General features: G+C 39.4%; 2 protein-coding genes across 2 annotated transcripts in view; both read left to right on the forward strand.

The window, feature by feature from the left end:
* The window catches only part of LOC120463000 (uncharacterized), a 48,505-nt gene that overhangs the window by 1,452 nt on the left and 19,303 nt on the right, over window positions 1-27,750 (forward strand). The window contains exon 2 of the mRNA XM_089128998.1: window positions 9,294-11,075. Coding sequence (XP_088985124.1) covers window positions 9,294-11,075 — 1,782 coding nt within the window. The remainder of the gene's footprint in view (window positions 1-9,293; window positions 11,076-27,750) is intronic.
* Window positions 20,198-22,934, forward strand: LOC148981885 (uncharacterized). The gene has a single exon (XM_089129043.1). It carries the CDS (start codon window positions 20,205-20,207, stop codon window positions 22,287-22,289), a length of 2,085 nt encoding a protein of 694 aa, XP_088985169.1. The 5' UTR covers window positions 20,198-20,204; the 3' UTR covers window positions 22,290-22,934.

Genomic DNA, 27,750 nt, shown 5'->3' on the forward strand with positions numbered 1-27,750 from the left:
CAATAAATGCTATTAAGCCATTAGGAATCTTCCGAAGTGCCAACAGTCGTCCAAATCCAGCTATCACCAAGAGCCCAAGAGACGAACAGTGGATGATGTCATTTCCCCGTATGCGCCTCCCTCCATGCATGACACCGAAACCTATATCTCCACCTCCTAATTTGAATCAGATGTTCCTCATCTCCATCACGACCTACCAAACAAGAAATAAAAACAAAACAAAACACACCCCCCATAACACCTCCCCTCTTAAGAAAGAGGTTCCTTACAAAGGACCTCTAACAAAAACAAGTTGTTAATTGTCAATTAACAAAAATTAATAATACCACCAAACTCAAAATCCTTATAACTAACCCTGCATATGGCCTCCTTAATCTGGTCCCCCCCTTGAAACTGGAATACAGCAACTCCTGGCACCTAGGAAAAACCAGTTACAGATGAGAAAACAAAAAACAAAACCAAAAATCAATCGAATCAGTCGCAAGAACTCTCACACGGGGCACGAGATAAAGCATCAGCCAGAACATTTTCTACACCTCTTATGTGTCTAATCTCCAAAGGATAGGGTTGCAAAAAGAGAGACCACCGAATCAGACGCTGGTTTGGGCTCTGCAAAGAATGCAAAAAGGTAAGTGGATTGTGGTCTGAAAATACCACAATTGGAAAAATGCCACTTGTCACATAGACTTCAAAAAACTGCAAAGCCCAAATCAACGCTAATGCCTCCTTTTCAATGGTGGAATAATGCAGCTGGTGCGACTTAAACTTTCTAGAGAAATAAGAGACTGGTCTTTCTATACCCTGTTCATCAATTTGTAAAAGTACCGCTCCAGCCCCAACTTGACTGGCATCAACCTGGATCTGAAAAGGATGTCCAATGCATGGAGCAGCTAGCACAGGGGCAGTGCTAAGCAACAGCTTCACATTCTCAAAAGCTTGTTTACACCGCAAAGTCCACTCAAACTTTACGATTTTCTTCAACAAATCGGTTAACGGAGCTACCACTGAAGAAAAATTTGAGCAAAAGTTTCTGTAATAGCCCACCATACCCAGAAACCGCATAAGATCTCGTTTTGTGTTAGGTGGAGGAAAATTATCAATGGCCAAGACCTTAGCGCGCACAGGACGCACTTGACCCTGCCCAACTACCTTCCCTAAATAGGTCACAGTAGCCTTGGCAAACTCACACTTTGCCAAGTTGACCGTGAGCCTAGCTTCTGCCAAACGCTCAAAAAGTGCTCGGATATGTAAAAGGTGATGCTCCCACGTGTCACTGTATACAACCACATCATCTAAATAAACCGCACAACCCTTCAACCCAGAGGTCACACGGTTCATCAACCGTTGGAAAGTAGCGGGCGCATTTCTAAGGCCAAAGCTCATTACCGAATAAGAGTATAGCCCAGAAGGGGTAATGAATGACGCAATCTCCTGTGCACGAGTGGTCAAAGGCACTTGCCAATATCCTTTCAATAAATCAAATTTACGGACATACTTTGCAGAACCAACAGAATCTACACAATCTTCCATCCGGGGCAATGGGAAAGAATCCGGTTTTGTTATGTTGTTTACCTTCCTGTAATCAGTACAGAAACGGTACAACCCATCTGACTTCCCCACCAATAAACAAGGTGATGCCCAGCTTGCAAAGGAAGGTTTAGCAATGTTATTTTCCACCATATATTTAATCTCCGAATCAAGGTGACGTTGTTTATCCAAAGAAACACGATAAAAACGCTGACGTATTGGTTTTGCGTCACCGACATCTATATCGTGCTCTAACAAATGAGTGCGTGAAGGAGAATCTGAAAACAACATAGGGAAAGCTGAATTCAAAGCCAACAATTCAGTTCTCTGGTGAAGAGGCAAATGTTGTACAAAATTCTCCAAGTTGTTTAGCGTTTCAGAGTTGTTAAGGCGGGGTAGGAGCATGCCGTCTTCAGGTGCCTTGACATCCTCAGCGACTTCCATTACAGATGAAGCAACAGCCACTGCCACAGGAGCCTTCTCCGACGCCAAAGGATGAGGATAAAAAGATTTCAACAAGTTAACATGGCACAACTGTGTGCCTTTTTTCCGCTCAGGCGTTGAAATCAAGTAATTTTGGTTGGAAACTTGACGTACCACTGTATATGGACCAGAGAACTTTGCACAGAATGGGGAAACTGGAAGAGGCAACAGAGCCAACACCTGATCACCAGGGCAAAACACACGAAGCTCTGTATTTCGATCAAACATCCGCTTCATCTTTTTTTTGTTTATTCAACAAATTGTCCTTAGCCATTTGACCAGCTAAGAATAACCGACGTCTAAAACCATCAACGTATTTCTGCAAACTCTGAGGTGGATCGGGCTCCCCCTTTAGTCCATTATAGAGGACAGCCAGAGGTCCACGCACTCTATGACCAAAGACCAACTCATTTGGACTAAACCCAAGGCTGTCCTGAACCACTTCACGAGCCGCCAACAATAACCAAGGCAACCCTTCCTCCCAGTCACGCTTTAACTCCACACAATAGGTCCGCAACAGCGACTTCAATGTCTGGTGGAAACGTTCCAAAGCCCCCTGGCTTTGTGGATGATACGCACTAGAGAGATTTTGTTTCACACCGAGCTGCTGCAAGACTTCCTTGAACATATGAGAAGTAAAGTTTGATCCCTGATCGCTTTGAACAACCCTGGGAATCCCAAATACAGAAATAAATTGTGTCAAAGCTTTAACTACAGAGCGAGTAGTAATGGAACGAAGAGGATAGGCAGCCGGATATCTTGTACTCTGACACATTACTGTAAGAAGATAAGCATTTCCTGATTTAGAAGGGGGCAACGGACCCACACAGTCTACAATTAAATGCTGAAATGGTGACTCAATAGCTGGTATTGGATATAGCGGTGCAGGTTTTAAACCCTGGTTCGGCTTTCCCGTGAACTGGCAGGTCGTACAGGTTTTGATATACTCTCTCACATCTTTTTTTATACGAGGCCAATAAAAATAATGCAACAGCTGATTATAAGTCTTATTGACCCCAAAATGACCCACCATGTCTCCATGTGCAGTACGTAACACAGTATCTCGAAGAGACTCTGGCACCACCACCTGAATACAGGCCTCACCCAAGGGTACCTCACTACCCGACCACCATTTCCTTAGCAGGATTCCATCCTCAATAAAACAGCCACTTGCCGCACTCTCCACCTCTTCAGTGGACAATGCGGCAGAAAACATCTCTTTCAGGGTAGAGTCCTCCCGCTGCACCACCACCAACTCCTGGTGAGAAACGGAAGGGAAAATGTACGAAAGACCAGGAATCTTTTTCTTCTTTCCACAACTAGATCTAAACTCCACACTCTGGATTTCAGATACTCTTTTGCTCATTGCACGAGTAACAGCACAAGTCACAAACACATCAGGAAACTGTTTATCAACATCAGCTTGTTCTAATAAGGAAGGAAAATTTGTTACAATGGGAGGAGGTGACACATCCCTCCAAACACGCCCTCCAGCCAAATTATTACCCAGAATAACAGAAATACCCTCCACTGGCAGAGACGGTCTCACCCCCACAGTGACCTGCCCCGTGACCAAATCTGATTCAAGTACAACACTGTGTAATGGAACAGACAGAACTTGCAACCTAATTCCTTTTATTAACATCTCATTTCCTGTACTGGAACTTTCAGAAAAACTTAGTACGGACTCTAAAATAAAGGTCTCTGAAGCTCCAGTGTCTCTGAGAATCTTAACTGGGACTCTAACATCACTTCCGACCAGAGATACAAAGCCGTCGGTAATGAAAGGAGCATAGCTCAACTCTTCTACCTTACCGAACACCTCGCTTTCATGAAGAAAGTTCACATTAACCCCAGGTACAGTAGACCCTTCAATAACGGAAGACGCAGCAAGAGCAGATTTTGGTTCGAATTTAGAACGATTCATTTTTGCTTTAAGAGCTGGACAATCTTTTTTCCAGTGTCCTTTATTCAAACAATAAGCACACTGGTCACTTTTATCAACCAGACTTCTTGGCTCTCTCTCAAAGTTCATATTACCAGGCAAAGAGACGCGAGTCTCCATAGGAGCTCTTTACACAGAGCTACTTAAACGACGCCAATTATTATTTTTTTTATCTCTATGAGTCAAAACATATTCATCAGCAAGGACAGCAGCGGCCTCTGCATTTTGAATATTACGCTCTGTTATGAAAACAGCCACATCTTCAGGTAAGGTGTTTTTAAATTGTTCCAACAGTAACAACTCATAGAGAGAATCAAAATCACCGGCTTGTGAAGCCGAACACCAACGATCAAACAGAATCCTTAGCTCTCTTGCAAACTCAGTAAATGACTGCTGCATACCTTTCTGTAACGTCCGAAAACGTTGTCTGTAAGCTTCCGGAACTAACTCGTATGCCTTCAGCACCACGTCTTTTACCTTGCTGTAAATTTGACTGTCCTGGACACTTAGAGTGGAGTAAGCTTTTTGAGCTTTTCCATAAAGCACACACTGTAAAAGTAGCGTCTGCTCACAATCTTCCCACTCCATAAGATCTGCCAACCGCTCAAACAAAGTAAAAAAAGTATCCAAATCATCCTCATTAAATTTTGGCATGAGGTTAAGAGAACGAGCAACAACAAACATTCTTGGAGCTGGACTACCTTGGGCCTGCAAAACATCAGAGCGGTATCCCAGCTTACCTTCTCTAATTAGAGCAAACCTTTGAGCTGCAATGTCCAACTTTCGCAACTCCACTTCTTGATTTATTCGACTCTTCTCCATTTCCAACAGCAACAGCTCCTTCTGCTCCTTAAAGGACAGGGCTGAAGGAATACAAACAGGAACATTACTTTTTCCAGTACCTTTTGCAGGTTTCCCTGATTCAGATACAAGAATATCCAAATCAATAAGAGCAGCTTTAACAACAATTACCACTCCCTCCTTTGAACTCTTTTGTTTAGTAGTAAGGATGATATCATATTTTTCTGCTACTTCCAATAACTGTTTCTTAGTAAGCTTATTAAAGCTCTCCTCAGTAGGATACTCAAAAAACTCATCTAACAAGGTAGCCATCTTAATATATATATATATTTTCTTTTGTCAAATCTCACTTTTAGTGACCTTCCCCACTACCTACACACAACACTACCTCAACCCTAGACTTCATGCTTCCACCAAGGGCTAAGTGACTTTAAGCACTCCAATACCAACAGTACAGACCCCTCTCGGACAAACCAGAGAGGGACTACACAGCGGCAGTGCCCTTAACCCAGCGTCAGCACAAAAAAAACAAACTAAAATAATAAAGAGTCAACGAAAACGTTGCTTCAGCCTAACAAGGGAAACGCCACCAATATGAGAAGACAAACATCAATTTGACCTCGCTATAATCTCACGCAATTCACGCTACAAACAACGCAGGCTACATACCACACACACAAAAAAGGTAAACAACCTTTACGTAAATGCCAGATCTCAACTGTTCTTATCGGTATTTATGTATCATCTTCCAAATGTAGAAAAAAAACTCACCTACCTCCCTTCCCAATCATGGATAACAAACATTTGTGATTACCTACTGAAAAAAAACAGTGACTATCCAACTTACACGTTGAACTGTCGGCACATTAACTTACAAACAGCTGAGCTGCTGAAAACACCAACAGGCGTCCTTAATTACCACCGCGCTTCCCAACGACAAAATCAAACAAAACGCATCGGACGAGCCCCCATTTGTTACGGCCCACTCGTGGCCGCAACAATATAGGAAACCAACACGAGCGATCAATATAACCAACGTACTTTATTGAATCAATCTAGGGGTTTCACAAAATGCAATAAACGCTATTAAGCCATTAGGAATCTTCCGAAGTGCCGACAGTCGTCCAAATCCAGCTATCACCAAGAGCCCAAGAGACGAACAGTGGATGATGTCATTTCCCCGTATGCGCCTCCCTCCATGCATGACACCGGAACCTATATCTCCACCTCCTAATTTGAATCAGATGTTCCTCATCTCCATCACGACCTACCAAACAAGAAATAAAAACAAAACAAAACACACCCCCCATAACACAAGATTTATTGTATTTAAGAGTTATCACAGAAAAAGATAACAAGAGGTAAGACCACATTCATCCAAAAAAAAAAGTAATAATAATAATAAAATAAGTTATAATTAATCTGCAGAAGACAGAGTAAAGCAATAAACTCAAAAGAGTGGCATTTTCGTCAGAGTGTCACAGTCCTCGTCTGCACCAGTCTGTCTTGTCATCAGCACTACACTTCCCAGGATCCTCTTGTCTCCACTCCTGAACTCACTCCCTCATCAGCCACCTGTTCCTTGTCTTATTCATCAGTATCACCTGTCTTCACATCGTTATGTTTGATTCCTGTCTGTATTTAGGTTGCCTGTGTTCATTCAGTCTTTGTCGGTCAATGTTGAATGTTACTCTGTGTCTGCCAGCCTGTATCCGTATTTAATTATTAGTAAATCTCTGTATTGGAGTTTCTTGGACTCAGCCTGTTCTTCTGCCTAGACCCACACTGTGACAGATTGACCGACCCCCAAAAATATGGAATTTGCAGCCGTACAACTCCTACTCTTGGAGCAGGAGGATCAATCCCTCGAGGCCCACACACAGAGGTATTTGGACTTGGTACCTCATGTTCATTTTGATGACACCAGCCTCTGTGTGTTCTTCCGAGCAGGCCTAAACGCTGAAACCCAGGCACGCCTGCCGGGAGATGGGCCTCGAGGGAACTTCGCGGCCTATGTGGAGTGGGTGCTGGAGTCATGTGGATCTTCTTTCACCGTGGATGTCGTCACCAGCCCCACTCCCACACCAGAGCCCTCCTCTCCGCTGGTTCTGTCCAGCCCCGCCGAGCCTGAATCCTCCTCCTCGCTGGTTCCGTCCAGCCCCACAGAGACCGTCCAGACCGTCCAGCCAGAGACCGTCCAGCCAGAGACCGTCCAGCCAGAGACCGTCCAGCCAGAGACCGTCCAGACCGTCCAGCCAGAGCCCGAGACCGTCCAGATCCCACCCAGCCTCCCTCTCTTGCCTCCTCCCATCAGTCATCCGTCAGCTCTTCCGTTTGCCTGCTCCCCTGACCCTGCCTGGTCGCTGGATCCTCAGTTTTCGCCTCCCACCTCCTCCACCTGGACACTTCCTCGGCCCCTTGTCCCATCTGCTCCCCCGTGGCTCTTACCTCCCTCAGCTCCTCCATGGCCCCTCAGTCCACCAGCTCGGCCAGGCTCCCTCGACCCTCCGGATTCCCTTCGCTCCCTTGTCATCCTCCCTTCACCTTTGGACTTCCTTCCTATGGCTCCGCCCCGTCATGTCACCCCCCCGGTTCTGTCGGCCTCCTCACTCCCTCCAGTCATCCGTCAGCCCTCACTCCCTCTGGCCTCACCGTGTCCCTCTGTGCCCCTGTCATCACTTCGGTCACCTGAGCCTGCGGTGTCACCATGGTCCCTCGGTCCCTCTTCAGCACCCGATGTCGTCTGTCCCTCAGCTTCACTCTGGTCTCCTCTCCCATCTGCTCCGCCCCTGTCAGTCAGCCCCATTTCCATCGGCTCCACCAGGGGTCCTCCCTCCATCTGCTCCGCCCTGGTCTCGCCCTCAGCCTGCTCCGCCCTGCGGACGCCCTCAGCCTGCTCCGCCCTGGTCTCGCCCTCAGCCTGCTCCGCCCTGGCCACGCCCTCAACCTGCTCCGCCCTGGCCACGCCCCGCTCAGCTCTCAGATCGTCCCCCCTCCTTCCTCTGTTCTGCGGCGTGAGGCCACGCCTTCCGGGAGGGGGGAGTTCTGTCACAGTCCTCGTCTGCACCAGTCTGTCTTGTCATCAGCACTACACTTCCCAGGATCCTCTTGTCTCCACTCCTGAACTCACTCCCTCATCAGCCACCTGTTCCTCGTCTTATTCATCAGTATCACCTGTCTTCACATCGTTATGTTTGATTCCTGTCTGTATTTAGGTTGCCTGTGTTCATTCAGTCTTTGTCGGTCAATGTTGAATGTTACTCTGTGTCTGCCAGCCTGTATCCATATTTATTAATTGTTAATTTCTGTATTGGAGCTTCTTGGACTCGGCCTGTTCTTCTGCCTAGACCCACACCGTGACACAGAGAGACCCAAGGCCCAAAATAACAAACAAAACCGCAATCTAACAAAAATAAAAAGGCAACCTAACTAACCTAACACAATGAAAAGAAAAGAAAGTAAAATAACACTTCCCTACCTACGCTCTTCGAAAAAAAAACATAGGAAAAGAATATTTACCCCAAACAAAAGAACAGGTCCTACATAACCACTCGCTACATAAAACACGCAACCACAAGAAACATGACAATATTTATGTTTGATATGAAGGCTGGCAGGAAGGCTGTTATCGAATCAAGAGTAACCTAAAACCAACAGAAAACAACACATACACAAATCTTATATAAATACATGAGAACAAAACATATGAGGACGAATACACATAACGTAACACCTGGGTTTAAGGAGTTAGTGGAAGTTATAACTCACGCCATGGCGAGACTTAACTTAGACTGGTTGGCAGAAAGAGAAGAATCTCCTCCTGTGGATGAGCATCTGTGTTAGTGCGACTCAATCCTAGTGCTGCATTTAATATTATTGACCAGAACATTCCTTTAAATAGATTTGAAAATTATGTTGGCATTAGTGGAACTGCATTAGCATGGTTTAAATCATACTTATCTGACCGTTATCAGTTTGTGGCAGTAAATGAAGAGATGTCTTATCGATCACAAGTTCAGTATGGCGTACCACAAGGCTCAGTACTAGGACCGCTGCTGTTCACTCTGTACATGTTACCATTAGGAGATATCATTAGGAAACATGGAATTAGCTTTCACTGTTATGCTGATGATACTTAGCTCTATATTTCTTTAAAACCTAATGAAACTTACCAATTCACAAAATTAACTGAATACATATCATGATAGCTGAAATGTGATGACTAGTAATTTCCTGCTACTAAATTCTGAAAAAAAACAGAGATTCTAATTATTGGACAAAAAACTTCCACACGCAACAGCCTAGAATACTCTCTAACACTTGATGGCTGCTCTGTTAAGTCTTCATCGTCGGTGAGAAACCTGGTTGTGCTCTTTGATACCAATTTTTCATTTGTATGTCACGTGTCTAGTATTTGTAAAACAGATTTTTTTCATCCGATCTCCCTATTGATCTTTCCAGTTGAATTAATAAAGATTTTTTCATAAAGATTTTTTCATAAATTTAAGCATTGATTTGTTTATTTTTTAATTTTCAGGTTTAAGAGAAAACCCAGATGAACTGAGGATTGTCCTGCTGGGAAAAACTGGAGTCGGGAAAAGTGCAACTGGAAACACAATCTTAGGAAGAAACGCGTTTACAGCAGAAACATCTCAAGAGTCCGTGACTAAAGAGAGTCAGAGAGAAACATCTGACATCAACGGCCGACACGTTACTGTGATCGACACTCCAGAACTGTTTGATACTGAACTCACTAATGAAGAGATCCAGAGAGAAATCAGACACTGCATCTCCATGATCCTGCCGGGACCGCATGTGTTCATCATTGTGCTCAATTTAGGACAACGGTTCACTCGAGAAGAAGCAACATCAGTGAAGATCATCCAAGAGACGTTTGGAGAGAAATCTTTAATGTTCACCATGGTGCTCTTCACCAGAGGAGACGATCTGAAGGACAAAACCATTGACCAGTGCTTGGGAAAACCTGGATCTCCTCTGATGAACCTGATCGAAGCGTGTGGAAACAGATATCATGTGTTCAACAATAATCAGCCTGGAGACCGAACACAGGTGTCTGATCTACTGGAGAAGATAGACCACATGGTGAACGCAAACGGAGGGAGTTTCTACTCCTGTAAGATGTTCAGAGAGATGGAGAGAGAACAACAAGAACAACAGATGAAGATCCTGATGGACAGAGTCAGAGAAACAGAAGAACTGATGAAGAAACATGAAGAAGAGAAAGAGAGAATGAAGATGATGATGGAGGAAGAACGACAGAATCATGATGAAGAGAGAAAGAGAAGAGAAGAGGAACTCAAAAGAGAAATAAGAGAACAAGAGGAACATCAGAGAGAGATACGAGACGAGATGAAGAGAGAACAAGAGACATTTAAACATGAAATGGAGGAAATAAGACAAGAAAAAGAGAAAATAAAAACAGAAAAAGACCAATTACAGATAGAAATACACAAACTGATGAATAGAATAGAGAATGAAAGACAGAATCATGAAACTGAGAGAGAAGAACTGATGAAGAAACATGAAGAAGAGAAAAAGAGAATGAAGATGATGATGGAGGAAGAACGACAGAATCATGATGAAGAGAGAAAGAGAAGAGAAGAGGAACTCAAAAGAGAAATAAAAGAACAAGAGAAACATCAGAGAGAGATACGAGACGAGATGAGGCGAGAACGAGAGACATTTAAACATGAAATAGAGGGAACGAGACAAGAAAAAGAGAAAATAAAAACAGAAAAAGACCAATTACAGATAGAAATACACAAACTGATGAAGACAATAGAGAATGAAAGACAGATTCATGAAACTGAGAGAAAGAGAAGAGATGAGAGGGAAGAACAATATAAAAGAGAAATGAAAGAGAAAGAAGAGAGTGAGGAGAAGATGCGTGAGGAGATGAAGAGAGAACGAGAGGAATGGGAGAAACAGAAACTAGAGGAAAAGAAGAGGAGAGAAGAAGAAGATGAGAAAAGAAGAGAGAAAGAACAGAGAGTCTGTGATGAATTTAATGAGAGACTAAAAGAAGAGAAAGAGAGAATGGAAAGAGAGAAAGAAGATCTTCAATCTAAACATGAAGAGGAAAAAAACAAATTCAGAGAGAGAGAAGAACGATATAAAACAGTAATAAAAGAAAGAGAAGAAAAGGAGAATGATATGCTTGAGCAGATGAAACTGGAACGACTGCAGTGGGAAAAACAAACGCAAGATTTAACACGGAAGATAGAAGAAGAGAAGAAAAAAGACAAACAGAAATCTGAACATCACAAGAAACAAAGTCCAGTTCCTGATCACACAAAGAGTAAGTTCAACTTCATATTCAAAACAGTAAATCCAATAAATTACTTGATAGCAACAGAAAAGTGTGTTTTTGATGAAGACTTTAAGTCTGTGACTGATAAAACTGTTAAAATAATCTCTTTAATGTAAATTATATCAAAGGCTTCAGTCAATTCTCAATATTCAGTGCTGGTAATGTTAAACAATACAGTTCACAAATTGACTGAGTATTGTCTTGTATAATAATTGTGGATAAAGTATAAAAGTTATGTCAAAGAAACATCAGGTTACAGGACACTGTTTTCTCACGTGTTTCAGTGAGAGATCTGAGGATTGTTCTTCTGGGGAAGAGTGTGTCAAAAACCAGTCGAGTGGGAAACTTCATCTTGGGGAAAGATGTGTTTGAAAGTGAATCTCCTTTAGTTAAGTGGAATCTCCAGCCGTGCGTTCAGAGAGTCAGAGGAAGACAGAAGGACAGACATGTGACGGTCATCAACAGTCCTCAGCTGCTCCACACACACATCTCAGATCATCAGATCACACAGACCGTGAGAGAGTGTGTGTCTCTGTCTGATCCAGGACCTCATGTCTTCATACTCGTACTGCAGTATAAAGACTTCACTGAGGAGGACATGAGAAGAGTCAAACAAGTGCTGGAGAAATTCAGTGAAGAGGCCATTAAACACACTATAGTGATCACGACTGATGAAGAGTCATACATGTCATGGAGTCCTTTTTTTGAGAATAAATCGATTCATGAGTTAATAAAGGAGTGCGGAGGAAGACATCTGCAGATTGATGAAAGAAACCCAGAATGGCGATCTGAGATTTTCAAGAGTGTTGATAAGATACTCGAGGAAAACCAGGAAGACTATCTCACATGTGACATATTTCATGATGTTAAAGAAACATCGGTGGATGAAGAGCAGAGCAGATCTGAGGAAGAAAATGAGGAGCATTATCAAGAAAATGATGGAAAACTGAAAGAAAGACAGAAAGAGAGAAGTGATGAAGGTACTTTTCAAGGTCTTTTTTGTACGCTTTCAGAAATGCGCTTTTAAGATTATGATAACTACAATTAAAACTATTTACAAATACTTCTAAAACATCTGAATAGATTTTCACACAAACTGTGGGAGATTTTTGTTTTTAGTTTTACTACAAGACCATTTTCATTACTCATTATAGTTACACTTATATTTACATTAATGCTCTTAATAGGTTTTTTAGTATTTTGTATTTTTCCCAAATGCAGATATATAGTACAATAAAGTCCAGTGTATGAAAGTCATTGTAATCGACGCATTTATAATATGACATAGTGATCAGTTCAAATGTCCTCCAAACATTTGAAAATACTCAAACACACAATATGAGAGTAAATTGTAAACTAATAAGTTAAAGCTGGACAGAGTTGGGTCTCCTTTGGCTGTACAAGCTCAACTTAGTACAAATTTGATAGGCAATACACTGTAAAATTCTCAAGAGTTTTTAAAGGGTTAGTTCACCCAAAAATGAAAATTCTATCAGTATTTACTCACCCTCATGTTGTTCCAAACCTCGATGTGTTTATTTGTTCTGCTGAACACAAAGGAAGATATTTGGAAGAATGTTTTAATCAAACAGATCTCATTCCCCATTGACTACCATAGTAGGTGGTAGCCAATGGGGAATGAGATCTGTTTGATTAAAACATTCTTCCAAATATCTTCCTTTGTGTTCAGCAGAACAAATAAACACATCGAGGTTTGGAACAACATGAGGGTGAGTAAATACTGATAGAATTTTCATTTTTGGGTGAACTAACCCTTTAAATGCATGTCTATTGAGTGCCCTGTGTTTTTATAAAGTCCCTCCTCCAGTATCAATGTTTGACTGATGTTAGGAAAGTCTCAGCTTGGAGTTTGCAGCAAGTAGTCATAAATAAAGTCCATCTGTGATCCTTTTGTGTTTGGATAGACTGAGCAGCAGTGCTTAATGTGGAGCTGGTGTTAAACGCTGACCTTGATGATTGTGTTCTGGAGATGCAGTGTTGCTTAGGATAAAATAATTAATTGAGAAACAAGGAACAAGGTGTGAACACTTGAAGAAAATCCTCAGCATTTACACTTGTATTATATTAAAGATGCATGCAGATTCAAAATAAGCAGTTGAATGGTATGGCATGAGTGTTAACATTTTGTTTGAAGGTCTCTTAATATGTTTTTCAGTGTCAGAAAACGTCTCTGGAAAACAGAAGCTGAACCTGGTGCTGTGTGGAAGTGATGGATCACTTACGGTCTCTGTGTCCAAACTTTTACAAGGGAAAACATTCAGTCCTTCACATCAGAAGGCGAACAGTAAAGAGTGTGTGAAGATAGAGGAGAGGATTCATGATCGTGTGATCAGTCTGGTGGAGCTTCCAGCTGTGAGTCATCTCTCAGAGCAGGAAGTGATGCGTCAGACTCTCCGCTGTGTGTCTCTCTGTGATCCTGGAGTTCATGTTTTCCTCATTATTGTACCTGCTGGTCCACTGACTGATGAAGACAAAGCAGAAATCGAGAAGATCCAGAACATATTTGACTCCAGAGAGCACTTCATTGTACTCTTCACCTCATATAGTACTAAAGAACATGCAGAAGATTTTATTAAACACAGCCCAGATTCTCGGAGGTTAATCAGTCTCTGTGGAGGTCAGTACAGAGTGATGGGGTTAAATGAACCAGAAAACTCAAGACAGATCCCAGATCTACTGGATTATATAGAGAAGATGAAGACTAAACCATATTCACTTCAGATGTATATGAAAGCTCAAGAGAACAGAGCCAGACATGAAGCAGAGGAGAAATATGAAGAAGAACTGAAGAGACTGGAGAATGAAAATAAAGAGTTACAAGCGAGGATTCAGTCAGACGGTGAGTTGATGGACCTTCTTGATGTGAGGAGAAACTGGGTCTCATTCACTAATAATTGCGTAGATTATTTCATATTTTAGAAGATCTTCTTACGAAAAAATCTTTGCGTAATTCACATCACGTTCGTACGCACAAAAATTTGTTCTTAACTATATATTTTACACTATAACTATAGGCAGATATTATTTATGTGTATATTATAATACATTAGCAATATTATGTGTATTATAGTACAGTACTATTTAAAAGTTTGGATACACTTTCCTATTGGTGTGTACTGTGTACAAACATTTGATGGGTACTGTATATAGAATACACAGTATAATCAGAATAAATATATAAATGTTTTGCAATGATCACTCAGATATGGCGATCAAACACTTGAGTGACAAAGATAAGTAATGGAGACAGGGTGAATGATAGAATGAGAATGAGACATTTGAACTGTAACCAAACTAGTTCGCATTGCATGTTATATTATATTATAAATACTGTTGCATAATCTTCACTAACGACTTTGTCTTTTAATTTAGTCACGTTATATAAAACATAACTTGTATCAATAAATATATCAAAAGTGTCACTGACAACCTTATTATCTTCTATTTTTAGTCTTTATTCCTCTAATCTCTAGTGGAGGAAGAACTCAGATCTTTTTTACTAAAGTAAAATTAATAATATCATAATGAAAACTTTTTAATTACATATGTGGGCCTATACAGTACTTTTATACTATTTTTAAATAAGTCGGAAGCAAAATGTACTAAATGTGAAACGTAGTGTTATAATTATATAAATTATTGCTTGTGTAACGTAGTGGCAGAATGAGCTTTAAAGGAGGGGGTGACTGCTTTTTTTCTTTGCATGATTGTGTTTATGGGGTGCAATATAACATGTATTCATGGTTTTTCGTTTTTAAAAGTCTTATTTTTCATAAACTTCAGCTTTATTGTCAGCCGCGCTCTCCTCTGTCCTCGAACGAGCGGTTGACTTCCTGAGTCTATGAAAACACTCCCTCAGAAACAGGCAGTGGGCTCAGATTGATTAGTTTGGGCCGGTGTGTTGTGATTGGCTAAACTGTCGCTCACGTTGTCCGGAAGGTTAACGGCCATTACCTTTACGGGCGAAACATGTATGTCATGAGCTCCGGTCCAGATGTAAATATGTGTCGAACTGCAGTATCAGTTTCAGGCAGAATCAGACCGAGAAAGCCGCGATGAAGAGAAACAAGCAGAACCTCACCACACACGGCTCTTAATAAACGTTTCTGAATGATAATTTGCTACATTTTTTTACTTTATACACGTTTGTTTTACACAATAGCATCTGACTGGCAACAATAGCAACTGACTGGCTAATGTTAAACACAAACAGCGGTGGCATGTTTACGTTCTTAATCAAATCAAAAATAACGTCATAAAGCATATATACATGAAAAATACATTTAAAACATTCAAGTCCATAATGTTTGTACGTGTTTGTCGTAGACACAAAATAGCATAACTCGTAGCCTATAGTGGCTATAAAGCCAGTGCTGGCATTTAAAATCATTAAGTCTTAGCCTACTTACAGGTTGTGGCCCAACAACTGCTGCCTCTGGTTTTAAAGGGCTCCTATTATGCCCCTTTTTACAAGGTGTAATATTGGTCTCGGGTGTCCCCAGAATGTATTTGTGAAGTTTCAGCTCAAAATACCCCATAGTTAATTTATTATAACCATTTGAAAATGTCATTTTGGGACCTGATTAAAAATGAGCTGTTATGGGTGTATACCACCTTAATGCAAATGAGCTGCATATCCCCGCCCTGCCTTTGGATGAGGGCGTAACATGATACCAATGGCAGTCACTGTAAGCAGAAGGGGAGAGCGAGAAACCGCTGTTTTGAGTGTCATTCAGCGTACGTTTATACGTTTGAATCGGAATATATAAATAGTACTAAGAGACTCCGGCAGAATAAACACATGAGAATGGGCCAGTACGTCTCGGTATGGTTATTTGATACATTTATATACTTATAGCGTTGTTGTAATCGCGTCTTTTTGCAAGTATGGATGTGCAACACACACACAGACACAAACAAACACTAATGCTGGCGCATTTTTTTTTAAACTACATACACATCCGCCCACAAAGTTACTTGTGCTTTGCGCTTTGACACTTGCATTTCAGATCGTTAAAATAGGGCCCTCAGAGTAAGAGTTTCTGCTCATATTATTTTCTTTTCAAGATGTTTTAAACTCTAACTTTGAACCTATTCTACATGGCACCTATTTGACCAGGATTTGTTTCCAGGTATGACTAAAAATTGGTTTTGACTTTCATTTATACTTTGATTTTATACATACATGTATATATATATATGAAGAGTAGAGATGCAAAAGCCTCTAAAGTGCCATTTGAAATTCTTCTAGAATGATCATTTTTTATGTGTATATTTAAGTTCAGTAATTTCACTTAAATGACTATAAATAGGTAGTCTTCATTGCCATTTAAGTGAAATTGCTGAACTTAAATATACAAGCTTGATAAAAATGATCATTCTAGAAGAATTTCAAATGGAATTTAGAGGCTTTTGCATCTGAACTTCTCATATATATATATATATGTGTGTGTGTGTGTGTGTGTGTGTGTTGTCCTTTCAATTTTTTCTTGTCTGTCTCACCTGAATGAAAGGTTAAGGATTATTATGCGTGTCTTTGTCTCTCTCAGGTGAGAATCACCTAATTATTCCTGATGAGGGCTGGCCTGTTCAAGCCCATTTGCATATTGCTTTGGCAAACAAAAAATGTTTTTCACAATATAACCCAATTCACAGTTTTACGTGAACAATTAGGCAGGATGATTTTCAGATCATTGTGAAGAAAAAGCCCTAGGCAACAACATCAATTAGTCAAAAGTCTTGTGGACATATTTAGTATGTGTTTTGTGGCCTTATTTCAGAAACTTTCATGTTTAGTTTTTAATAACCACGCATAAACAATATTCTCTCAAAAATAAAAACATGTTCAAACATGTTGCCCATATGTCATGGTTGCACTGTTTCTGCTAAATATAGTGTAATTTCACCTGTGCCATTAATATGTTATAAGCAGCTGAAAAAAACACACATGTCAGGGCATGTCAGAACATCTCAAGGACCCCAAATACACATTGGTCCCCAGGGGGTTAAACACACAATACCTTGTTCACGTTCGGTGCTTAAATGATCCTTTAAGAGCTTTATACAATTTCAGAGCAAGATGTGATTTTTGTCCTCGTTACTTCTGTGGGTGCGTCTGACTAACTAGTCTAACCTTTTTAGACACGAAATGAGAGTTTCACTAGGATGCGCCAAAATAAAAGACTCATAATATTAACAATAAAATAATAAAATAAAGCTCTGAAATTATAACAAATAATTTATCAGGAGCATTTATGCTGATGTGCATGATGGCGACACGTAGACTTACTTGAAAGTATTTGGAGGTACAGACGGGACAGGGACGGGAGCGGGACAAAACATAAATGTTGCGGACGGGAGAAAGTAACAAAAAAAGTAGTTGAGAACGTCAGTTATAATGACCCACGTATTAAAAAATTGTCGGGTTCATAATTGGAGTTAATAGCTGTGTCCCAATGTGAAGGCTGCATCCTCCGAAGTCCCTATTTGAAGGACGCTTGGCCGTATTTAAAGGCCGATTGCGTCATCGCGGTGGGATGAAGGCTGTCCCAATTCAGTTATGCATCCTCCGAAGGCCGTATTCGAAGGCCGGTTGCGTCATTGCAGCGCGACGAAGGCTTACCTGTTTTAAAAGCGACGCCAAATGCACCCTTCGTTTCCCTGTGAAAGGAACGATACATAAATGGACACTTCGCGGACTATCCTACCCGATCCTACCCCATAAATCATTGCGCGGGTGACGACAGCATTTTTATTTAAAAAAAGGGTGGCCGAGAGTTCAGTGGTGGACGGCAAATTCACATTTAAATGTAAAAGTATTATGTGTTTATTTACTCAAATAGCCAGAGAAACCAGTGTTAACAGCCAAAAGTTGTTTTTTTTTTTGTTTTTTTTCTTTCTTATTTATCTTACCTTATTCGTCAGCATTGCATGGTTTTGTCAAGTGGAAATGCGAAAACGGCTTTTATAGCCTTGTATTGTATTTCTTGTACATTGTATTTCTTTATTATTCATTATTTTATTATTTTATGCAACTTTAAATGTGTACACAAAAGATCGCTCTGGATATTTGTTTATTTTTGTAAGGGTCTCTGAGTGTTTGCAAGGTTGATACATTTAAACTATAATATACTTTTGTTTTGTGTCGTTTAATGTAAAATGTGTAGTGTTTTCCCAGACTCCCACTGGTTATTTTAAAAATTAAAGTAACAAATTGTTGGTCCATTGTCACAATATTAACAAATTGTTACTAACTTCAACTTCGTCCCATATCAAAGTGCGCACCTGAAGCGCTCGGACCGGTCTAGCCTGCGGAGGATTGTTCTTGTCGCCTAGCAACTGTGACTGACAGCTGACGACGACGAGCGGGAGTAACGACGTTTGCACTGGACTTTTTATATCCAACTGGTTTAAAATATTCAAATAGGATTGACAGCCTGTATATATATATATATATATATATATATATATATATATATATAAGAAAACCATACAAAATCGCATCAAGGTACGATTAACATTTGAATATAGGCTATATATGTGCCTATGTTTTATCATTATTATTTTTTATTTCATTACAATATTTACGTAGGTTAACACCCAATATTTGAACAGTTTACAGTGTAATCTGGCTATTCAGGACGCAGCCTCTAGCATTAAACCAGCTCTGGCCAACTCCTGAGCCGAAAATACATGACTCGAAATATTTTCTTGTTATGTGAATTGAAATTATGTGATTTTATATATATATTGCCCCTCATTTAAAGACAGGAAAATATAAAACATAAAATTTCCAGTAAAATATAAAACAACAAAATGACAATAGCCTGTCTCCATAGCTGTTTACTCAGTTTCATTAAATGAATGATCAGGGTGGCAGCTGTACTCTCGCTCCGTTGCTTGGCGCCAGGAGCAGTAATAGGGAACACCTGGTTGCGCAATTAGGAAATCCCACGAAGGCTACATGAAGCGTCCTTCGAAGGCCAAATAGGCTGCATCCTTCGAAGTCTACAGCCTTCGAAGTGCGCAGCCTTCACATTGGGACACAGCTAATGTGTCGGGCCGGGCTTGGACACAACGTGTTCAGGTAGGGTCGGGCTTGCACACCCGAGATCTACCTTAGGTAGGGTAACACAGGTACAAATCAGTCTTTTGTCCTTGGGGAATTTGTGGAGCCTCTCCCCTGTTTTTGATGTATTTGTACATCCCGCATAAACACAATAGTTAACCATCTTTGCTAGCTAGGTCTCCAATATATCTGCTAGCCTACTTGCTGTTTAGACTAACAGTAACTCTAGGCTTGGAGCATTATAGACCAGGCATAGACGGTAAAAGCTTGGAGTCACTTTTATAACATCACGCCCAGCCTAGCGGAAGTGCTTAAAACCACTGTAAAACATACCAACTTTTCATACATGCAGCATTTTGGTATAAAAAACAACTGTGGGCGGTTCTTTCCTTTATGTTTAGTAAGCACATTGCATTATCATCGTGAAAAATGTAACCTGCTATTTACACTTTCAGACAGTTATAGTTGTTGTGTTTCCTTTTCTGAGAGTGCAAACATGATGGTAAGCCAACATCTCATTGTAACATTAACTCAATGCCATTACCATTGATTTATGGATGAGATTTCAAAATTAATTGCGGGTGCAAATGTGATGTTGATTCAATGCATTTAAATTTGACACATTAACATTGTTTTAATGTTGTTTCGATGTTTGCTTGTTATCTGGCTTTCACTCTATGATGGATAAACTTTGCAATTAAACCACAAATCAAGTCGTTCCAAATCAGACCGATCAACTGATCCCTGTACTTTACATCATTCTGTGATGTGATCATTCTGTGATGTGATTATCCTTGATGCGCATACCGCGATATCACTAAAACAAATATATAGTGTTTCCCTAATCATGATTGCTATCTTACCAGAGATGGGAAAAAATCCTGCTCCAGTAAGTAAACGTGTCCGTGTCTCCAAAAATGTTGGTACTCAAAAGCACTTCCCTCCATGTTTTCTGGTGCGAATCGTTCCTTTTTTACCACGAATGCACACACACACCAGTTATTGTGCACCCCTGATTATATTAATACATGAATTCTTGCATGATTTCAGGTGCTGAAGGTGAATCAGATGATCAGAAGTGTCTGAGGATTGTGCTGATCGGGAGGACAGGAAGTGGAAAGAGTGCAACAGGAAACACTATTCTGGGAAGAAATGAGTTTGAGAGTGAATTAAGATCAGATTCAGTGACGACTGTGTGTAAGAAGGGAGTTGGTGAAGTTGATGGTCGATCAGTCGCTGTTGTTGATACTCCAGGACTCTTTAACACAACACTGCAAACTGATCAAGTGGTGGAAGAAATCGTGAAATGTGTTTCACTGTCGTCACCTGGACCTCATGTGTTCATCATTGTGTTGACTGTGGGAAGATTCATGAAGGAAGAAGCAGAAACTGTAGATCTGATAAAGAAGATCTTTGGTGCAAAATCTGCTCAGTTCAGCATCGTCCTGTTCACTAGAGGAGACTATCTAGAGGGTAAAACTATAGAGGATTATGTGAAGAGAAATAACTCTGCAGAACTGAAGAAACTGATCAGAGATTGTGGAAACAGATTCCTGGCTTTCAATAACAGAGAAAAACAAGACAAAACTCAAGTAACTCGACTGTTGAACATGATAGAAGAAGTGAAAAACACCAATGAGGGTCGATACTTCACTAACAGCATGTTTGAGGAGGCAGAGATGTCCATTAAAAAGAGGATGGAGGAAATAATGAAAGAGAGAGAGAGAGAAATGCAAAATCAAAGAGAAGAATTACAAGCCAAATATGAGATGGACAAGAAAATCATGACGAAGAGACTCGAGGAAGAGAAACACAGAGCAGACGAGGAGAGAAAGAAAATGGAGAATCAAATCAGAGAAAAAGAGGAAAAACTGAGAAGAGAGTTTGAAGAGAAAGAGAAAACAGAACAGAAGAAACGAGAGACTGAAAATCAGAAACAATCAGAAGAGGAAAAACAGAGAAAAGCTGAATATCATCAAAGAATAGAAGAGATGAAGAGAGAGATTGAAAATCAGAAGCGATCAGAAGAGGAAAAACAGAGAAGACCTGAATATCATCAAAGAGTAGAAGAAATGAAGAGAGAGATTGAAAATCAGAGATTACAGTATGAAAAACAGCAAAGAGAAAGAGAAGAAGAAGATAGAAAGAGAGAAGAGAAATACAGACAAGATCAAGAGAGGATGAAAAATGAACAAGAACGAATTATAGCAGAATTACAGAAAAAGCAAGAAGAGGAAAGTAAAAAGAGAGATTTGGAGGAGAAAAGGAGGAGGAAAGAAGAAGAGCAAGAGAGACAGAGATGGGAGAGAAAAATAAAAGAGGCTGAAAATGACAGAAAAGAGGATATTAAACGACAGCAGAGAGAATGGGAGGATGAAAAGAAACGACAGATGAGAGAACGAGAGGAAGAAGAAAGAAAGAAAAAAGAGAAACACGAAGAACAACTGAGAGAAAAACTAGAAGAACTGGAGAAAATGAGAAAGAGATTTGAACGAGAGAGAGAAGAAGAAAGACAGAAGATAGAGAAGGAGGGAGAGAAACTGAGAAGAGAAAGAGAAGAAAAGGAGAGAGAATATGAGAAAAAGAGACAGGAAACAATAAAACATTTTGAACAACTGGAGCAACAGAAAAAAGAGGAGTGGGAGAGAAAAAGAAAAGAAGATGATAAGAAACAAGAAGAAGAGAGAAAGAACTGGGAGAAACATATTGAAGATCTGAAACGAGAACAGGAAGAAGAAATCAAGAGAAGAGAAACAGTGAGGAAAGAAAGAGAAGAGAAGGAGAGAGATGAAATGAAAAAGAAACACGAAGAGGAAATACAAGCCATGAAGAAGAAACATGAAGATGAAGCCAGAAAACAAGCAGAAGAAACAAAAGATTTAAAAGGGAGAAAAGAAGATCTTCAACATAAGCTGGAAGAACATCAGAAGCAACAAGAAATTCTGGAAAAACTCTTTCAACTCATGGGGCCCCAGAAAGGGTTAATAAGGAAAAAAGTCGAAGATCTCCATCAACGCCTGCAAGATATGGAAGGAGACGAACTAAAAAAGCTACAAGAAGAAGTTGAAAAAGTTTTGAAGGAAGCAAATAAATCAAAATGTGTCATAATGTGATTTTCACATAGCAGATCAAACAATCATTATGTCGCCTCTTCATAACAAAAGCATAGTTTGATGATGCTGTGGATGAGTGTGGATTCATGGGAGTTTTCATCTTCACCTCCACAGCCGATATATATATTAATATCATGACAACTCTCTGAAATTTTAGCATGGTAATTTGATAATGTGATTAGTGTTTCCATTAGTTTGGTTCGTAACTCTTATTACATCTTTTGTCTCTTTTTTCTGCTGTGACAGTGTGTGTGTGTCAAACACATTTGCAGCAGCAAAGAAAGCTAAAGCACAATGAGATCAGGTGATGACGGTTTTATACAATTGACCTGATAACGTATTTTGATTTTAACTGCTTGTTGTGCCATAAATATATTTATGTTACAAACCCTGTATTTCTGCGGCATGAGAGCGAGTCTTCATTGCTATAGATGAGGTCAGTTCTCATGAACGAGCTTCCTCGCAATGATCACGGTGATTGGTCGTTAGATGACAGGGTGATGATGCGGAGCATAACACAGACGCAACAAATCATGGAATTACCACATCTAAATATGTCTGAGTCCTACACTAAATAACAATAGTAATGTAGTCCAAATGTGTATATAATGAAATGTTTGTGCAGCAGGCCCCAGTGAAGTGTAATTCTAAAAAGGCGGAAGAGAGAAAAGTCGTGAATTAAAATTAAATTAAATCAAGGTAATAGCCCAATGAAAACAGTCCGCCATTTGCCTAATAATAAAAAACGACACTTCCATTAACACTTGCTTGGTTAGTTGACATCCTATTAGCCTAAATAGACGACTTAACCACTTAACTGTCACCGTCCCACAGGTGGGACGTTTGCCACTATATTTTTAAAACAATAATATCTTAGTAAATACCTTAAATAATATTGACAAACTATATATCATTTGAAAGCTTACAATCTCTAGTTTCCATATTTGGTGACTGATTTTCAAAATATATTACAGAGGAGCCATAATTTATCAATATAAAACAAGAATATTTTCATACTCATAAGGCGTGTTCAGACCTTTATTTTAAAATAGCAGTAAACATGAAAAATCATGAAAAAATGGTAGATACCTCAGTTTGTTTTCATGCCAAAAGTTCAAAAGATAGAATCCATTCAATTATTTTGGAAAAAAAAGGTCTGAAAAGTTTGAAATATCAAGAAAAAAATAATAAATTCACCATTTGTGACGTGGCAGCTAGCTATGCTATGACTTGCATGCGTGTTCTTTGTAGGCTATGTGTTTCTTAGAGGTTCAATTCATATCAAAATCTGCCAAACTTCCCATGCTACTTCTGAATAGGATCTCTACTTCAGAAATTGTATGAAAATTGTGAAAATAATGGTTCATATCACTCAAAACACGAATGGAAATGCAAGGCGCCCTTATATGGGCAGTAATGGAGTCTGATTGTGCCCTAGTGAAAAAGTTTGGTACTGCGCTCAAACAAAATCTTACTGAAAGCTCATTTTTTGAGATATCAACCTAAAATTTGAAACACAAACTGTTCAGATTTTTGGCTTTGATCTTTCTGACATTTTAGAGTAGCCCAGGTTTTGAAAATATATATTTTATGTAAAATATGAATAATTAATATTTTTGCATTGTACATTTCCATAAACTCAAATCTCTATAACTTTTTTTCTGTTTCACTTTCTTAATTTATTTCACTTCTACAAAAATCTGCCAAATGTCTTCTTTAAAACAAGACCAATCATATGTCTATATTCCAAAGCATTCTTGAATTACAACCATTTAAGTTCGAAATGTGCATTTTCATGTCTATTCAAAAAAGGGGGGGTGACAGTTAACAGGTTAAAGCAAGGAAGTGTTGCTTCTATTGAAGTAATGTAATAGTTGAATGACGTTGAATAGTTGAATGCAGAGTGTGTCGCGGACCCGGACGACTGCGAGAGGTGCTGATGTGTCGCTACAATCGTTTGTGAATCGGTCTTAGTGAGTTAGGAGTCCTCTCGACTTCTTTTAATCTGTCCCAGACTTAGGTGCTACTTTTAGGGCTAAAATGCTTCGTGAATTACTCTTAGTGAAAAAAATGAGGAGTCCTAAAGTTAGGAGTGGGTGTCCATTATTTTTAGGAGTTGCTCTTAAATTTACGAGTTAGGAGCTACTTTTAGCCTTAAATTTCTTTGTGAATACGGCCCCAGTTCACTAAAAAGCACCAGTTCAGAAGAAATTCATTCACAAACCAGACATCACTATTTCACAATGATTATAAAACCATCAACAAGTAGCCATCATCATTCATCACCTGATCTCATTTCACTTTAGTTTTCTTTGCTGCTGTAAATGTGTTTGACAAACACTGTCACAATTGTGTCCCGTTTGAATCCTTCTTGACTTGCACATGTCCTGTAATATTGTAGGCAACCACCCCGTTATAAATCAGGTAACAGTTCATGTTTTACTTACATATACAATTTAGTTTTAATCCAAATAACACATGTCGGGTGAATCATCAGCAATCAATTAATGTTAAATGGGAGAAGAAGTGGATTTGAAGAAACAATAAATGTCATAAAGAAAAAAACAACAAGAGAGAAAAGAGCTAGAAGAAATTGAAAAACTGAAAAAAAGTAATTGTGTTATTCTGTGATTTTCAAAGTATTTTAAAATAATAATGTGATTTTCTTTCAGTCTGGCCCATGGCATTGTGCAAATTTTTAATAGATGTATTTGATTTGCTATATGTTCAGTATCTGCCAATGTTCTTAAATAAGAGATTTGCTGTCAGTCTGAGCAGGACCCTTTGTGTGTGTGTGTGTGTCTTGTATTCGTTTGTCCATTATAATCATTTAATCATTAAAGTCATTTAAATATATACTTATTTTCTTTGCTTTATTGATATGTGATATATATATATATATATATATGAAGAGTTCAGATGTAAAAGCCTCTAAGTACCATTTGAAATTTTCTTCTAAAATGATCATTTTTATCAAGCATGTATATTTAAGTTCAGTAATTTCACTTAAATGGCAATGAAGATTACCTATTAAAGGTGCAATACCGAAGATTTTTGCATTAAAATATCCCAAAATCACAAGGCCAGTGTTATATATTTAGTTAAGATGATAACTCACAATATTCCAAACGTTTCAATCAATGTTTAAATCGCGAGAAAATTTAGATTTTAACCAAGGAAACGGGGCGTATGCCCTAATGCGCGGTAGTTGTAGTTGTGCGTTAGCGTCTATCAAGCAACAAACGTCAGCTTGTTTCGCGCATTTGTTATGGAATGGAGCACAATTATTCTTTTCATTTATTCTGGGAATGTGAACTGTTGGCTGTAAAGGGGGTCGCACACCGGACGAGAAGCGCCGCGTCACGTTTAGGACAACTCCACAGTAACGTTATCGAACACCGGACGCACACTTTCTCATCAGTGTATGGCCAGCAATATTGTTATGTTTAATGACAGGAAATGGAGATAATGTCTGTTCTATGTTATGATTGTACTGTACAATTAAATACAATCGTTGCTGAGTCTGCAATCTGAAAATTTTACCTCAGAGCATCTGTTAACTGAATGAATTAAGAATCTCACCTGAAAAATCTAATAACATCAGCAATTGTCATTCAAGCAGCTGATTTCTGTAAATGAATGCAAAACTATAGGGCGAAGTCAGGATCCATTAGCAACGTTTTGAGACAAAAATAAACTATGTAAATGGCGCTCTGTGGCGCAGCAGGATTTTGAACATGGTCCTGAGGCGTTGTTGCTGGGCGCCGCGGACAGACGCCGAATGGCGCCGCCGGTATGTGTACAATAGATAATAATGTGTTCGAATTTTAAATATGTGGCGCGGCGCTGAGCTTCTCGTCCGGTGTGCGACCCCCTTAACCTTAATTTTGTGAAACTGTAGCTGTGGTTGAATACTTACACGACATAAAAAGATGTGTCGAATGTACATGATTTTTTTTTTTTATAAAGTTACCAAAAAGGAGGACCAGCCACGTCAACTCCTTGCAAGAGACCTGCCCCTTCAAACCCTCTCCACCATAGCTTCGTCCAGTGACTCGTACAGTAACATCTGTGATAACTAATTTACTTAAACCTGACTTCTCTTGCGGTTACTTCAGTTTACGGAAAAACAAGCATGTAAACGCAACATTTATAGAAATCTAACTTTACCTCATCCATGACAACTAATTTTCGATTCCTGTCTGACTGATTTATCCACGGTGGAGTTGAAAACAACAGTTCCCATCATTCCGCGTTTCTCCACGTCGTCATCAAGCAAAGCCGTTGTTGTCGTTTTGAATGTAGCGCCCTCTAGCGGCATTTAAATCTTGGGTATTGTAGCTTTAATTGTCATTTAAGTGAAATGACTGAACTTAAATATACAAGCTTGATAAAAATGGTCATTTTAGAAGAAAATTTCAAATGGCATTTAGAGGCTTTTGCATCTGAACTCTTCATATATATATATGGAGGCTATACAGTATATGGTAGTATGGGTTCATGTAATACTTGTCTGCATGTGTTAAAGATAAGATCTTATCTTATCAATAATCTGTTTCAAGGTTTAATGTGATGATGTTGTGATCGGTTTGATTGACACTTAATGAATTTGTGTTGTTCAGATTAAACGAATTGCGCATTGAAACCGAAGATTTCTCAATAAACTGAACGTTTTTACTCTCATTTCATCTCCTGCTTTCTGCTTTTTCACGGCTTCCGCTTCCAGCATGAAAACAGATAAAAGTCCTGTACAGCAAGCAGGATTACAGAGTTAACATGTTTAGGACAAACACTGTTAAATATGTGGAGGTCAGCAGAAAGAGCGACGATCTTTTACATTTCCTTTTAACATTCACGTCCTTATGATCTGAGAGAAGCCGAGAGTTAAAACATAACCTGGTCTTTACTTAATCTATCATGAAACCATGAAACATTACTTCGATTTGTCCAAAACACATAAGTTTAAGTTTGTTTTACCAAAAAGAAAAAAAAAGAAAAAAAAGATTTGAACCATGCATGTGTGTTGTGGTTTATTTTCTTTTATACATTTATAATCATTTATCACTTGATTATGTTTCTCCTTGAGTGGTAATGTTACACTTTTTGGAATGAAGCAATGTCACTTCCGGGTGCAACACATTTATTTTTCTGTATGAAACACAAGAAAATACAATGTTCAAACAAGGAGCACATTTCTCTGCACATTCGCGCTTTATCTCGTGCTGGACTACTTCTACACTCTTTTCCTGTGATACATTCACAAATTATCTTAAATGTCTTATGTCTAAGCTGATACGTCACACTATCTAGACTCTTTATATAATATTCCATTATCAGGAAATACATGTTCTTTACACAAATACATTAACATGGATCTAAACATGTGCTATGCCCGTTATTAAACTGATATAAAAGGAAAAGGTCTGAAAAATAACATAATTAAAGTACAATAAACTCTATG

This window comes from Pimephales promelas, chromosome 3 (genome assembly GCF_988280905.1).
Source record: "Pimephales promelas chromosome 3, fPimPro1.hap1.1, whole genome shotgun sequence".
Taxonomy (NCBI): domain Eukaryota; kingdom Metazoa; phylum Chordata; class Actinopteri; order Cypriniformes; family Leuciscidae; genus Pimephales; species Pimephales promelas.